The 13838-nt window shown below is 50.3% G+C and overlaps 6 protein-coding genes across 6 annotated transcripts; 4 read left to right on the top strand and 2 right to left on the bottom strand.

Annotated features, from left to right (window-relative positions):
• Positions 1-2074: 2074 nt before the first annotated feature.
• Positions 2075-3444, top strand: K444DRAFT_610114 (uncharacterized protein). The gene has a single exon (XM_024879685.1). The coding sequence runs from the start codon at positions 2126-2128 to the stop codon at positions 3119-3121; it is 996 nt and encodes a 331-aa protein (XP_024740185.1). The 5' UTR covers positions 2075-2125; the 3' UTR covers positions 3122-3444.
• A 545-nt stretch (positions 3445-3989) lies between these two features.
• On the top strand, positions 3990-4759 carry K444DRAFT_627007 (uncharacterized protein; the record flags this gene model as incomplete). The annotated part of the gene is made up of 2 exons (XM_024882748.1): positions 3990-4169; positions 4319-4759. The coding sequence occupies 2 exons, from the start codon at positions 3990-3992 to the stop codon at positions 4757-4759; spliced, it is 621 nt and encodes a 206-aa protein (XP_024740184.1).
• Positions 4752-5611, bottom strand: K444DRAFT_610112 (uncharacterized protein). Its single transcript, XM_024879684.1, has one exon. The coding sequence runs from the start codon at positions 5431-5433 to the stop codon at positions 5239-5241; it is 195 nt and encodes a 64-aa protein (XP_024740183.1). The 5' UTR covers positions 5434-5611; the 3' UTR covers positions 4752-5238.
• On the top strand, positions 5356-7506 carry K444DRAFT_331260 (uncharacterized protein). The gene is made up of 2 exons (XM_024871963.1): positions 5356-5667; positions 5821-7506. Exons 1-2 carry the CDS (start codon positions 5591-5593, stop codon positions 7379-7381), a joined length of 1638 nt encoding a protein of 545 aa, XP_024740182.1. The 5' UTR covers positions 5356-5590; the 3' UTR covers positions 7382-7506.
• Positions 7471-7917, bottom strand: K444DRAFT_331235 (uncharacterized protein). Its single transcript, XM_024871962.1, has one exon. It carries the CDS (start codon positions 7868-7870, stop codon positions 7631-7633), a length of 240 nt encoding a protein of 79 aa, XP_024740181.1. The 5' UTR covers positions 7871-7917; the 3' UTR covers positions 7471-7630.
• Positions 7918-8769: 852 nt separating this feature from the next.
• Positions 8770-9883, top strand: K444DRAFT_610108 (uncharacterized protein). The gene is made up of 2 exons (XM_024879683.1): positions 8770-9017; positions 9092-9883. Exons 1-2 carry the CDS (start codon positions 8801-8803, stop codon positions 9499-9501), a joined length of 627 nt encoding a protein of 208 aa, XP_024740180.1. The 5' UTR covers positions 8770-8800; the 3' UTR covers positions 9502-9883.
• The last annotated feature ends 3955 nt before the right edge of the window (positions 9884-13838 follow it).

Raw genomic sequence — 13838 nt, 5'->3', positions numbered from 1 at the left:
GCAGTCGATTGGGTCTCGAGCTGCACAACGCCCCTCGCAAGAATCGCGCGCTCCAAACCTGAGGCCAATTGCGATGACAACAAACGCTGCTGTACCAGCAGCTTATCGACCTCCGAGTCGTTCATCATCAATTGGCAAAGCTTCGATGAGCAAGGCAACGGCCGAGAACACCCTATCAATTGCGCCATATGTCGAATACTACAACAATGAAGAAGATGCCCCCTCTACTCCATCGTCGTACCGCCGACTTCGACGGTCAAAGTCCATGTTCAGCCCTCTCAAAGCCCCGAGCGTCTTTTATACCAACGGTACTCCAGACCGACCGGAAAGTTCATACATTGGCCGTCAGAACAACCTCTCGCATTCCAGGACCCCCCAAAGCCCACCTCGACAGGCTGCTTTACGGGCACCAAAGTCCATGAGTTTTTTGCGAGGTGGCCAGGCAATCTTCGAGCGAAATGACGAAGCAGTACAGATGGCTCGGGACAGATTCTTTCACGAAACGGCACAGCAGAGGCTGCGTGAACAACCATCCTTTCTCTTCCGATCGAAGGCACAGAGGCAAGAGAAACCTTTCAGAAAATCAGTCCGCTCCAGCAGTGGCAACAGCTACGGTGCTCCAGTCTCTTCCGGCACCCAAGCTCATCCTTCCACGGAGTCTAGCTTGAAGGTTGCGGCTCGAAGGGCTTCTAAGACCATCAAGAGCAAGCTCCGGCGAGTATTTGGGCGCAGCAAGGACGAGTCAGTTGCAGTTCCGAATCAACAAGTTGATGCTCGCGAGACGCATGTCCGCCAATATAACGGCGATCCAGGTACGGTACACCAAGAGTTCTCGGATATTCCCCACCCAGATGAGGCCGCAATCTCACGTGTCGCCTCCCGTGTACCTTCACTCCACAATGCAAACTCGAATCAGCAGCTGAGATCGCATGCCGGAAGCGTGAGAAGCATCAGAAGCTCAAAGAGTGGACAGAGCGATGATAAGTCACGTGTGACAAGCTGGAACAGCACTGGTGTCAATATAATGGTCAGCCAGACTCCTAGACCATACCTGGATCGCGAGCAACAACGACTTTCCATTATAAATGAGACTGGAACACACATTCCCTCCTCCTCCTTCACTCGTCCGAGACTGGTCAATCAATTCCCGGGATATCCAGCTTCCCACAGACCAAGTAAGAGCACTGGCCACGTCCCAGCCCCTGGCCAAGGCCTCGTTGATAGTGCACGAGTCTACTCTGCATTGATGAAACGCCTCGATGGAAATAGTCCGAAAGCCAGAATTGAAGCTTCGCACAAATCGAGCATGGAAAACTTTGCTGTCTCAAATCGGCAACCACTCCAAAGTAGTTCGGTTGGCAGTAGCCGTGGCAATCGAACTCCAACAACAATTAGGCATGTATTGCCTGAGGAGTCTACCGGCGGTCGCAAAAGCCGTGGTTCTGAGCAGCACGATCACCAGTGGGCCAGAGCAGACTCGATCAATTCTGCTCGTGCTGAGGACGTCTTCGGATTTGCTGGAAGTCATGTACACCAGTGGGTTGCAGCAGATCCCCTTCGGAAGGCTAGGATGAAGCATCCAGACGATGTGTTCTCACCAAAGAACGGCCCAGGGAGCAAGGAGAATGTTCCCCCCGTTGAGCAACCCCAAGAGCGAGGACAACTGACTGCTTCAACTTCGGGGCTCTCTCGTGAAGCGAGCACAAAAATGTCCTATCATACGGTTCCAGAGACCTTTGGTTTGACCCCACAGGAGCTCGCCGTTCGAAATGAGCCCGTTGTACAGAGCACCAAAGTCTTGCGCGAGTCCAGATCAACCTTTTTCGGTGGAACGTCTGTCACGATAGCTAGAACCACCAGTCCCTTCCGACGTGCCATGGCAGAAGAGTACAACACTGTAGTTGCCACGGACGACCCTCTCCCACCCGGCCAGGCGTCTCCGCTCAGAAATCCTCTTTACCTTGGTCCCGAAGCTGCAGTATCGGTGGATACCTTACCGAATGCAGCTCCGAATTCCGAGAAGGCATACAGTGAAAGCATATACTCAAGAACCACGAGTGGTCAGACTCCTGCGGCGGTGGACAGTGCTCTATCACTTCCAATTAGCCACCCGGAGATCCCGGAGATGCCGTTTCCGAGATCAAGTAATGGTGATGTTGTCATTATTGATAGAACGACGTATCGACCTGTGATGCCAAGTGGTGGCAGCCACCGCGTCACGGGTTCAACTGGATCGATTGAGTGGAAGAAATGGATGTCCTCGGAGGTCGCAAAACTGGAGAGGTCAAAGGAGAACGCAAGCACGTCTTATGTCAATTACACTTTGCCGACGATGCCAAAATCATTTCATGCCAAGCACGTGCGAGAAGCTGCTCAGATAAATGACGACGACGACGAGATTTCTCAACCGAAAGCTTATGTTGCCAAGCAGCCACTTGGCCTAGTTCAACAACAAAATCCAAACATTCCTAGTGCGCCGGCCCTGAAGCCAATTCTTAAGAATAGATCTGCCGTTTCGCTGGTCGAGAACACTGAAGTACAAAAAGAAGGCACCTCAACAATTCCAATACCACCACCACCTCCTCCGATTCCTGTCCGGTCCCCTCTCAGGCCTATGCCCTCCAAGTCGTCTCTGCGTTCTGTCGCTACCGTCAACACTTCCCGCACTGCGAGCGCACCCAATTCTGCTGTCAAAGTCTCAAGCTTGAGTGGCAGAAACCTATTGCACAAGAGGAATGGCTCCCAGACTACACTCCGCAGCACCAAGAGCGCAAGCATCAAAAGTGTCGAGACGCCAGCAAAACTAGTGAAGAGGGCCGGCCGTCCAATAAATGTCAATACCCCGAGTCCAGGCTTGGGCTTGGCTGTGGAGGGTCAATTTGGCTCTAGATCCACTAACTCGAGATGTAGAACTCCAGGAATTACAAACAGCGAGAACATCAAGGAAGAGAAAGATGATATATATGGAACAGAAGGTGCTGGGCTTGTGGGGCCTAGGATGAGTGCAAGTGATCTGGAGGCTCAAGCGCTTGGAAGTAAAAGGATGGTGGAATTATTTTTGAGTTCGAGACGTAGGAGAATCGCAGGTGGAAGTGAGGAGAGTGGAGCCGTGTTTTTGTAGTATTCTGGTTGAATCACTATTTCCATTGGTGCTTGGGGGGCAATTGGGTTATTGAGGGAAGACCGCCTTTTGTATCTTATTCATGCGCGGCATAACGTTATGGTTTGAAAACGAAAATACAAATAGACTTGGGCATTGGGCATTGGCAAGGGGCATTGGTTAGAGGAATCGGAGCCCCCCAGAAAGACGAAAATTTTCGTTCTTGAGAATAGATGAAGTTTATAGGAAACCGGCGCGGTGCAATAACTGGGTGTGCTTCTCTCGTGCGCTGTACTGTTTCGAAATGGGCACAGCGAAGGGTGGATTAGTCGAATTGGGATCGATGCTGTAGGAAAAGCAGGGCTGAGGCCGAAACAGACCACACTAAATGAAAACTATTATCTATCGATGAATCATCCCTCGCGCCAAAAGGCCCCTCGTTTGAAAAGTAGATGAAGAAGCCACCAGGTAGTAAATCGGGCCAACTCTCACTTGGTCTCCTGTATTTAAGCGAGACGAGAGAAACGAAGCGGGGTCCACTCAGGGGTAACACGCGATTTTCACCCAACACAACACAACGCACCGAGAAGCCGAACTGCTTGTTTGGACAATCAAATCAACTTTCGCAAAGCTGCAGCAAATTGCTTACAACAAATCACAATGCCGTGAGAAGAGCGCCCAATCCCTCACTCCCCAAAAACCCCGTCGAGACGTTTCCCCGCTATTTGGCTCGGGTCAAAAGTTGCCCAGCTCCATTTCACGGATGAGCTCACCCCACGCCCTTCTAAATGCTCCTCTCGTTTCTATAATAAAACAAGACATGCAACAAGAATATCTTTAGTCCTTCGAACCAAGCCTAAATTCACAGATACCGATAGAGGAAGGAAAGATGGTGAATGTTACAAGGGTTCGCTTCGAGAACCATGAGAATGCGATTGGGATTAGTGAGAGTGAACCGCGGGTCTCGTGGAGCTTTGAAAGTGAGGGGGACGAGAGAGATTGGGTACAGAGATCTTATGAGTCGGAAATTAGGAGGAAGAGTGGCGTTGAGAGGTTCAGAGGGGAGAGAGTATGCTCGTCCCATGGGTGGGGCGACCGTTAGTCTCAGGATAACGAGCTGAAGGTCGCGTACGGGCCACCGGTACCTTGGGATAAACCACAGAGTGGGCTGAGAGAGCAATCGTGGAAGCGGGACCCCTCAAGCTTGATGATTGGAAGTGTGAGGTCATCGAGCCTGCAATGCCTTATGTTACCGCACCTGGGAAGCCACATCGCCCTCTGGTTTTTAGACGGGAGGTGGAGGTGGGGCGGAATATGAAGGAGGCGGGATTGTATATCACGGCCCATGGGGTGTATGAAGCGGCAATTAATGGGAGGAAAGTGGGAGATCATATTCTAGCGCCTGGGTGGACGAGTTACGGGCACTGGCTGGTCTATCAGACGTTCGATTTTTCGGAGCACCTGGTTGTTGGCAGCAATACTATGGAAGTTGATGTTACTGAAGGATGGTACTTTGGGAAACTTGGGCGGGGGGTGAGAAGCTTGACTGGAGCGGCAAGCGGGCGGCGCCGCCCCCGCCCCCTGAACGAGCGAAGCGAAATAAATGTGGGGTCAGGGGCCTGGCGGGTCTGGGGGAATATTGATCCGGAGCCCCTCTGACTTCTGTACATCGACGCCTTCGACCCGAGGTAGATTTTAAAAGCGTTGAAGACGAGAGCGGGGTCGACTTTGAAAACGAAACGGGATTCTTGGAGACACCTCGGACAACTCGGACATATCTCTTATCCTCTCCTTCCCTCCCCTCCTCATCGGCCCAGTCCTTGGCACTCACTCGGTGGACTTCGTTCCATGAACGGAAAACTCGGCGTTTGATCTGACCTGGTTGAGCTCGCTCAGGAGAGGAGGCAAAGAAGAACCCGCTCGTTTCCGCTTTCTGGTGCACGAAAGTCTCCGACCCACTCCACGCTCATTCTGCACAGTGCGGGTCCCGTGACCTGTCGGCCGACCATCCAATCCCATCCAGTCCAATCCAATCCAATCCAGTTCAATCCAGTTCAGTCCAATTCAATCCAAAGTAAACGCCGTCTTTACAGTAGGTGTCTTCCCGGGACAAGCCTTCGGCCATCAGCCATCAGCCATCAGCCATCGGCCTGGCATATGCTCCCCATCTTCACTCCACGAGCCATTCCCAAAAGAAACGGCTTTTGAGCTGTGCCTCGCATCTCCGCTGCAGCCCTACCTGGGAATCGAGCCATGGAAGGATGAACCCGACGGAACGGCGCCCGCTCACTGCGGGGCGGGCCAGGATGCCCTAGATCAGTTGAGCTTGTCATGCTAATCAACGTTCGTGTCATCCTTACAAACATTGCCTCGCATCCAACGCTGGCTCTCTCCCCAGTACAGCACTGGACTTTCTCGGCCGTTCTTAACAACCCTTTGAGGCAGCGGCTCTAAAAATCACCCGAGTTTGGCATCTGGCACGCGGGGACCATGAATGCCAAGGAAGATCTGGCTAGGAAGAAGAAAACAACTGGATGTAGAAGTAATGGCGGGTGTCAGACCTGCAGGTGAGCGTTTGGTCCTTCTTTCATTTGTCGATTCCGCGGCGTTTTGCCTGGATCATCAAGAGCACACTTTGCTGGGCCACCAAACGGACACCGGCAAATTCCCACTCGTTCAAGGGAAGGCACTGAACTCTGCTAATCTCACGGCGGTGACAGGATACGTCGTATCAAATGTGACGAGACGAAACCTTGCTGCTTGCGATGCACACGGACTGGGAGATCCTGTGACGGGTATGAAAGGAAGATCACCCCAACTTCTCGAAAGGCTTCTCATAAATCCCTGCTATTACGGAGACACATTCTGCAGCCGATACCTCTGGAACCCGAACCGTGTCCAACCGGTCTACCAATCTCGATCGCTTTCCAAGATCAGGAGGAAGCCCGCTACTTTCGATTCTTCTATCACGAGACCGCAGATGCCCTTGCTGGAGGATTCGACAGTCCGTTGTGGAAGCGGATTGTTTTCCAAGCGTGCCACGAGGAGACATCCATTTTAAATTGCACTGTTGCGATTGCCGCGTTAGACAGAGCTTGCAGAGACGCAGGTTCAAAATCACCCTCGAGAGCGTCCGAAGCACATCATCGATATGCGCTTTCTCAGTATGGCAAAGCCCTGAAAGGAGTACGAGAAGCTATTTCGTTGGGAAAGGATTCTCTGAGAACTGCTCTCATCGCTGCTCTGTTAATTTTCTGCTTCGAAAACTTCCATGGAGACGTGCGATTAGCCTTGATCAACGTTCGCAGTGCACAAGAGCTGATGCATAACTGGCTCGAGAGCAAGGGAGAGCCTGCAACACCGAGAGGATTTTCGCCAGCACCGTTTGTTATTGAAGACGAGATGGTTCAAGCCTTTGCCAAATTGGACATCCATATGCTTACCTGGATCGACATTCCAACATCCGCACGGAACCCCCGCAACAGAGTACCCGACGTTCAATCAATGCCAACCAGCTTCTGTTCCCTAGCTGAAAGTAAATATTACTTTGACATCACCTCCGCCCGAATCTTTCACCATTTATCGGCTGTGCAGGAAGGCAGGCAGGATGCCGCGCAGTCATTGCTCACCCCTCCCTATGACGCATGTCAGATATCCCCCGAAAATTTTAATGAAGTAGAAGAAGAGCTTCTTCACTGGGAATCGGCATTCGCACCCGTACTGAAGCATTCGAGGAGCCCAGAAGGAGAGAAGGACTTTGTAGGAGCTACCCTTCTGCGCATTCATGCCTTGACCCTCAAACTTTGCATTCGAGCGACAAGACTTGAAAGCTCCGGTCCGCAGTCATACGACGTCTTCCTCCCAGAGTACTGCGAAATCGTCGGCCTGTGTCAAACAGTCACAATCCACCCACGATTTGTGAAGTCCTACGTGTTTGACGTTGGAATTGTGCCAATTTTGTTTCTCGTGGTCGTCAAGTGTCGGGACAAGATGGTTCGATGGGAGGCGATCGCGGCGTTGAAAGCTGCTAGTCCAAGAAGAGAAGGATTGTGGGACAGCATGATGGTTGCAAGAATTGGGGAGGCATTGGTGAAGGCCGAAGAAGAGAATTCTGGGTTCTCACCGGAACAATGGAACGATGTCCACCTTCGATGCATGAACATCAGTTGTCGCCTACCCAGCGCCTCTCGGAGCGCCAAACCAAGCCTTGAAAGCTATGAAAAGAGGATTTGTCTTCTTGATTGGGTTGAGAGCAGCATGAGGATAACGCTGTATCTATGAGAGATCGGTTGTGATTTTATACAATCAAGGAAGCTGGTTGTCTTAGCGAGTTGACAGGCGAGGTCCGATGAAGCTCTGCGGAAAACCATCTCGCATTCGGTTGCTCGAGAATTGGAATTTTCCTGCGGATTCAGATAGTCAGAGCTGGAGACGCCCAAGCTCTATTCATTTGACTTGTTGGCAGAGCTCCCCCCACCGACAAGGTGGGCTGACTTTGCCGTTAGGGCCCAAACATTGGGACAGTCAGTTCTATGCCGCTATGTAAGGGCCACAGCCGCAATTTAATAGAGGGACGAAGAACAACTGCACGTCTGAAGTGCAAGCAGAGAGGCTGAAGAGCGTTGCATGGCAACTCTGACTGCTGGTGGTCGAAGACAAGAGCTTTACAGAGTGCGAGATACCCTGACACGCGCCTCCGTTTAGTCGTGGTACACACAAAATTGCGCCCGCACCACCAAAAACACACTTCACTTGCAAATAACCCCACATTTAATTAATAAAAAAAATATAAATAAATTACCAGGCCATCACTTGACCATAGCCATCAATATAGTCTTTGTATCTACGTGGAATAGTCTTTATAAGCTCACACGTGCCTCCGCTTAGTCGTAATACACTGTTACGTGGCACCAGTCACGTGGTGCCACTGCACGTGACTTAGCGTGTAGCCAGTGCTTTTAGCCGGGCGCACAGCCTTCAGCTCAATTCAAGCTCTTTACCACCACTGCAATATCACCTTATCGTGACATACACACCCGCCAAATTTGTTAGCGAATCGAGCCTGAAAGTCAAGTCCCTTATTGATTTATTATACAGCTAAGACACTTGGCTTTCCCCTAAAACTTATATCGAACGATATATCGTCTATAGGGCTATACTCTGAAATTTTGTAAAAATTTATTTGCAAATATTGTGGGAGTAATTATAGAAAACGTTAATTTTCGGGCCAGACTTTGGTGTATCACGACTAAGCGGAGGCGCGTGCCTGAGCCTGAGCCTGAGCCTGAGCCTGTGCCTGTGCCTGTGCCGAGGTTCTGCCACGCTCACTGATGCAATATGACTTTGGAACCCCTGTCGCTCGCTAAGAAAAGGGGTAAAATACCTCCGTCACAGATATCCCAAGAGCTATGCAACCCCTGAATATCTTCAATAACATATTTCAATATTTGAAACATCTGCTTTCGAGTCTACCTTCGTACCTTCATCAATGTAATTGCGAACAGTTTCATCACATTTCTGGAAATGTTAGCAGTCATGTCTCTTGCCTCAAAATTTGTTTGCTGTGCCACCGGATAAAATGTCTTCAATCTCCGGTGTTGATTAACTTGTGAAAATGAAAGTGGCGCGTCTTGCTGATGGATGGCAATAATCTCATCTTCAATGAGTCACGATGATCTTCAACACTAATTTTCCGCGAACATGATGGTGAGGTTTAGATGGATCTTCGCTGTCTTGTTGGGCTTTCTGGCACGGGCAACGATTGCGGCCAATGATTTCACTTACACCGGGTCCCCAGTCGCTGGCAAGCCATTCACAATCACATGGGCCCCAGGAACCTATTCCACCATCGACATCCTGTTGTATTCTTTGACTGGATATCCGTCTTATGTACCAACGATAGCCATTCCCATTTCTCGTAAGTGAGAAAGAGCCTGGCTGCATACCTGCATCCCGAGTCCTGTGAACAAACCAAGCGCTAATGATATGCAGAGGGGATTCCCAACTCGGGAAGCTATGTCTGGAATGTCCCAGCAAGTCTTGGAGGCTTTTACTGTCTTTCCATAGCCAGAGACTTCAATTTCCCCGTTTCGTACAGTCCTAAATTTGCCCTTGGACCGTATACGTTCAGCTCCATCGACTATGCTACCTATACATCGGTTCCGCAAACGACAACCTGCACTTCTGCACTCCCTGTGCCAACAGGGCCCAATCCCTTCGTGACCCCCGCCGACAAAAACGGCGTCATGCGTGTCGGTGTTGCAACTAATATCCAATGGCAGCCGACCACCAAAGGCACCGTCTCCTTGATTCTGAATCCCTCGATGTCAAATTCATACATGATCTCATCGGCCACCATCCTGAGTAAGTTTTCCCTTCCCTGTGCAATTCGAACTTGTTAATCAGATAGAAAACATCTCAAATTCTGGATCCTTTGCCTGGACGCCTCCTAATGACAGTACCCTAGATGGCACAGGTGCTGGTGGCTGGTACCTCACTCTTGTGGATGATACTACAGGCGCAACGAGCATCTCTCCTAGCTTCAACATCTTACCTCCTGACAGCCAGGATGAATTCATTGGTCCCTACGCTCCTCTAGTTGTTGGACAGAGTCACACGTTCAACTGGTCTCCAAGCACAGCATCAACAATCTCGCTGTTAATCATCAGAGATTCCCCACATGGAGCCAACGTCACCTTAGCAGGTCTGGCTCCTTTCGCATAGTCGTTGAAAGTAGGCTAACCAATTCCATCAGATCGTATCAAGAACACCGGGTCCTTCAGCTGGACCGTCCCACCCTCAGATCCTTTCATCATACCCGGCGAATGGGTATTCGCCCTCGTAAACGACGCAACCGGAGCCACGGACGCTATGATCTACCTCGTGGTCGATGCTTCAACTCCTGCAGTCTGCGGGTAAGCCTCCATCTCCATCCATCCCTTTCCCACCACCACTAACCTTCCCAGTCCCCAAACATCCGACGCAGTAGACTCCGAAATCGCCTCCTGGCGCAGCGCACTGACAAAGAATGACCCGGTCTCCACACCCGCAACACCTACAACTACCGACTCTGGACTTCTTGCAATACTTGCATCATACAGCTCGGCGAATGCGGCGAAGATCACAAAAGTCACGCCGCATGTTCTTACGACGCTGAACCCGTCGAATACGGGCACGAAGGTGGGGCAACCTTTTCAGAGTCCGGGCGCGGCGGGAGGGGTGCTGAGTTCGACGAGTAGGGCGGGGGCTGCGAATGGGAGAGGAGGGGTGAGGGGGGGTACGGGGATTTGGGAGGTGAGCTCGGGGGTCTTTGAGTTGTTTGTAGGGGTTTTGGGTGTATTTTTATGACCCGGTAGATGTTTGGGAACGAATCATACTTTTAATCGAAATGATTTTATGAGCAGAGAAGACTGGAACTCTATTCAGTTCAGCGTCTTGTTGCAATACATGCGAGAGTTCATAATACACTCACTTTACGATGAATCTTCGATACAATCAATCACCGTTAATTGGTGGCACCTCCATCTTTCTCTGTCCCTAGTCTCAGCATAAGACTTACATTTCAACAATATGAATGCCAGTCATCAGCCCACTGAGCCCCTGGGGGTAGTGTTGCCACCAAATCTGTGCGTGAATGGCAGCCACGCTCCCTTAAACCTTCATCATCGTCAAGTTTGATCTCTTCATCTGCAGCATCTATCTTGAGTTCATTGCCGATGTCTTCAAACTGTTACTCACACTCGATGTCCTCACGTTCGACCGGTAGGCCAAGACTGACTGCTCCGACTCCCCACTCACAGGACCTCTCGGTCGGTCTTGATGTTTGGTTTTCTCGTCATGTTTCGTGGCCACCAGCAGACTTTGGAACCAGTTGGACTCGGGATCCTTCGAAGAGATGAGATGATCAGGTGAATGGGTATTCGCCTCAACCAATTGAAGCGCCTTTCTCCTTCCGAGCCAAGTTGCGTAAAGCCGCAATTAGTAGCATTCAGTCCTGGGCAATGAAGTTGCGTTGTTCTTGCTGCTTGCCAAGTTCACTGTAGAAAACCCAGGAGTCAGCGCAGGTCAATGGTGAACAGTTTGGGGTGGGATAGCTCAAATGAATGGCCCAGCACTTGCAGAACGAGGGAAATTGTATATACAATCAACGGGCTGCTTGTCCTCAGTTATCGAGAACTTGCGATAATCAGATTCGGATATGTTGGGTTTCTCAACGACTTACTATTCTTTCTCATACTCCTCGGCGTTGAAAGAAGTCTCCGGCGTTAGTAATTGCCTAGGGGTTTTTACTTGAACGTTTCGCCGTCTGAGATTGCTGTTTGATGTTTGCTTCACAACCTTGTAGGGGGAAGTTCGGACTCTGTGGCCGCTCGAAGCTTCCGATGCCGAGTTTTGCATCTGGAAATTCGTGGAAAGGTCCTGCTCATCCCTTCCGATTGGTGATCCGGTGGCGATTGGAATTCCGTTGATAGTCTCTGTTTCGGCCTCTGTTTCAGCCTCGATGGTTGACAGAAATATCCCAAGTGCTCCGTTTTCGGTCGGTGGTGGTATAAGTAGCGAGGAAGTGGCGCTTCGGAGAGCTTCTTCAACATCCCCACCCGCACTTGAGAATGATGTCTCTGGACTAGGTAACATTATCCCCGATCTTGCCCTTGGCACCAATGCATCCTCGTTGGCTACCTCTCTTTCAATCTCTTTGCTTGACATAACCATCTCAAGAAATGCTTCGTGTTCGCTCAATGTCTCCTCGAATGGATCGAAGGAGGAAGCAGCGCTGCCAGGTGTTTGTTCAATCTCTCCATCTGTCTTCGAAAACGACGTCTCCGGACTGGGCAAAATTCTCTCGAGGACTTGCTCACTATTCACGTTCGCAATCGAGAATGATGTCTCTGGACTGCGCGGCGTTCTATCCACTGGTTGTGGCAGCAGTGCAGTTCTAGCAATCACCAGATACCGAATCTGAGTTCTGCAATCAGAGAGTGCGCGATGTTTCTGTCCATTTTCGACCTCCTTGACGAATTCTCTCCCGGTCATGATTTTTGCTTGTTGGACGAAAGTCCGAACGCACATATTGTTGTAAAACATCCATGGTCTCTCCATTTTACAGGATTTGTAGGCACTGGTGATCCAGCTGAAAACTTGTAATTAGTTGACCCGGTTTTCCCAGCATTTGGAATATTTGAATATCTGGAGGCAAGGAAGATACGAAGAAGCTTGGGAAAATGCCATAACTTGTGAGACGTTCGAAAGAAAAGACGGGTTTAAATGTCCTCGGGCAATCTGAAAACTGGAGAGAATGCATTTGAGAGTATACATACACATTATCGGCAACAGCACCATTTCCCCATATCATTGGTTGGGTGTACTTCCGTGGAGGAGACCTTCTCTCCAGCGATCTCAGCGTCCTCTGGCAAGACTCATTCACAAATTTTGTGAACTCAGAGAGCACACGCTCAAGCGGGATCTCGCTGGCTTTGCTCTCAAGTAGTGTCTGCTTTAGGATCGGGTCTCTTTTTAGGAACTTCGTGGTCTCCCCATCCTTCCCATCAACGATGTCATGGACAAGGCCATGATCCAGACAAGATTGGTAACTGATAATGGAAGTGTAATGGCCCAGTTCTTCTCCGGTGTCGATGTCAAACTGCACTGCTCCCAGCTCAATTAGAACAGGATTGTAAGCCTCGACGCTTGCGCATTCAAGGTCGAGCATGATATTTGTGTACCAGTCCCTTTGCGCCATTTCGAGCGAGTTTCGACGGTGGTGCGGACGGTGCAAGAGCGATTGAACGGGCCCAAAATCCAAAATCAACGTGAGAGATCGTGCAGAGAAACAATTGAGTGTATTCAAAGATTGAGAGCAACGCGAAGCGAAGAAGAGAGGAAGAATCACGAAGTGCAAATAAGATCGACGTGGGACGTGACAGCGCTAAATTGGAGCGCTACAGGAGGACGAATTGGAGGTTTTAGCGAGCGCCATTTTCGAGTCTTCGTGCCCCTAATCGTACCTCCTTGCGCAGTGAGAAGCTTTTCAACGGCGCTTAGATCATATTCTACAAAGAGACGGCTCTGATATGGCACTTGAAGATGCACAGCCGGGACGGCTTTTCTTGATATACTATACCTTCGGACGACTTTTTGCCAGACTTTCCCCTAATATGATATACATGAGACGGCTGACAAAGGTGATTGGGAGAAGGTTATTGAAGTAGCGGTCAACATCTGCATTACGAAGGATTGAAGGAAGCAAGTTTTCGAGACAATGAGAACAGGAATAAATGAGAGACTTATATTGCCAAGCATGTCGTAGCTCTGAGATCAGAGAGAGAAGTCTCCTTCAGTCACATGATCTAGTCACAGATCCATCACTCCCGTCTCCTTGGCTCTTACATTTTCTCATACTCTCTCGATATCCTGCGAAGTTGCAGAGAAAATTTGAAACAACCCATACTTCCACCGGCCCCAAATCCAAGTCCCTGTGCGTCGCTGCGCATCCCGCACCACTGCTCTCCAGTTGCTTCCCTACTCACTAATCACGTGTAACACAACCACCCTCCAACTGGTACTCGCGAGCTCGATTCCTAATCCAGCGATTTCTAAGCAACCCTCATTTGACCACTCGCATCATGAACCGCAAACTCAAGCACACACCACACCCACACCCACACCCACACCTACACCACACGCTCTCTTCGTTCCGATCCTCGTCACCAGCCAAGCCACCCGTCAGCACGACACATCC

This window comes from Hyaloscypha bicolor (assembly GCF_002865645.1).
Source record: "Hyaloscypha bicolor E unplaced genomic scaffold K444scaffold_52, whole genome shotgun sequence".
In the NCBI taxonomy this organism is placed as follows: domain Eukaryota; kingdom Fungi; phylum Ascomycota; class Leotiomycetes; order Helotiales; family Hyaloscyphaceae; genus Hyaloscypha; species Hyaloscypha bicolor.
This window is presented reverse-complemented; position numbering and strand designations above follow the sequence as displayed.

Excerpts from the sequence above, each read along its gene's own strand:
- K444DRAFT_331235 (XM_024871962.1), bottom strand. The coding sequence starts at position 7,870 with ATGTGGGGTTATTTGCAAGTGAAGTGTGTTTTTGGTGGTGCGGGCGCA.
- K444DRAFT_610108 (XM_024879683.1), top strand. The coding sequence starts at position 8,801 with ATGATGGTGAGGTTTAGATGGATCTTCGCTGTCTTGTTGGGCTTTCTG. Across the intron at positions 9,018-9,091 it reads GATAGCCATTCCCATTTCTC|AGGGGATTCCCAACTCGGGA; the intron begins GTAAGTGAGAAA and ends AATGATATGCAG.
- K444DRAFT_331260 (XM_024871963.1), top strand. The coding sequence starts at position 5,591 with ATGAATGCCAAGGAAGATCTGGCTAGGAAGAAGAAAACAACTGGATGT. Across the intron at positions 5,668-5,820 it reads GGCGGGTGTCAGACCTGCAG|GATACGTCGTATCAAATGTG; the intron begins GTGAGCGTTTGG and ends CGGCGGTGACAG.
- K444DRAFT_610112 (XM_024879684.1), bottom strand. The coding sequence starts at position 5,433 with ATGACAAGCTCAACTGATCTAGGGCATCCTGGCCCGCCCCGCAGTGAG.
- K444DRAFT_610114 (XM_024879685.1), top strand. The coding sequence starts at position 2,126 with ATGCCGTTTCCGAGATCAAGTAATGGTGATGTTGTCATTATTGATAGA.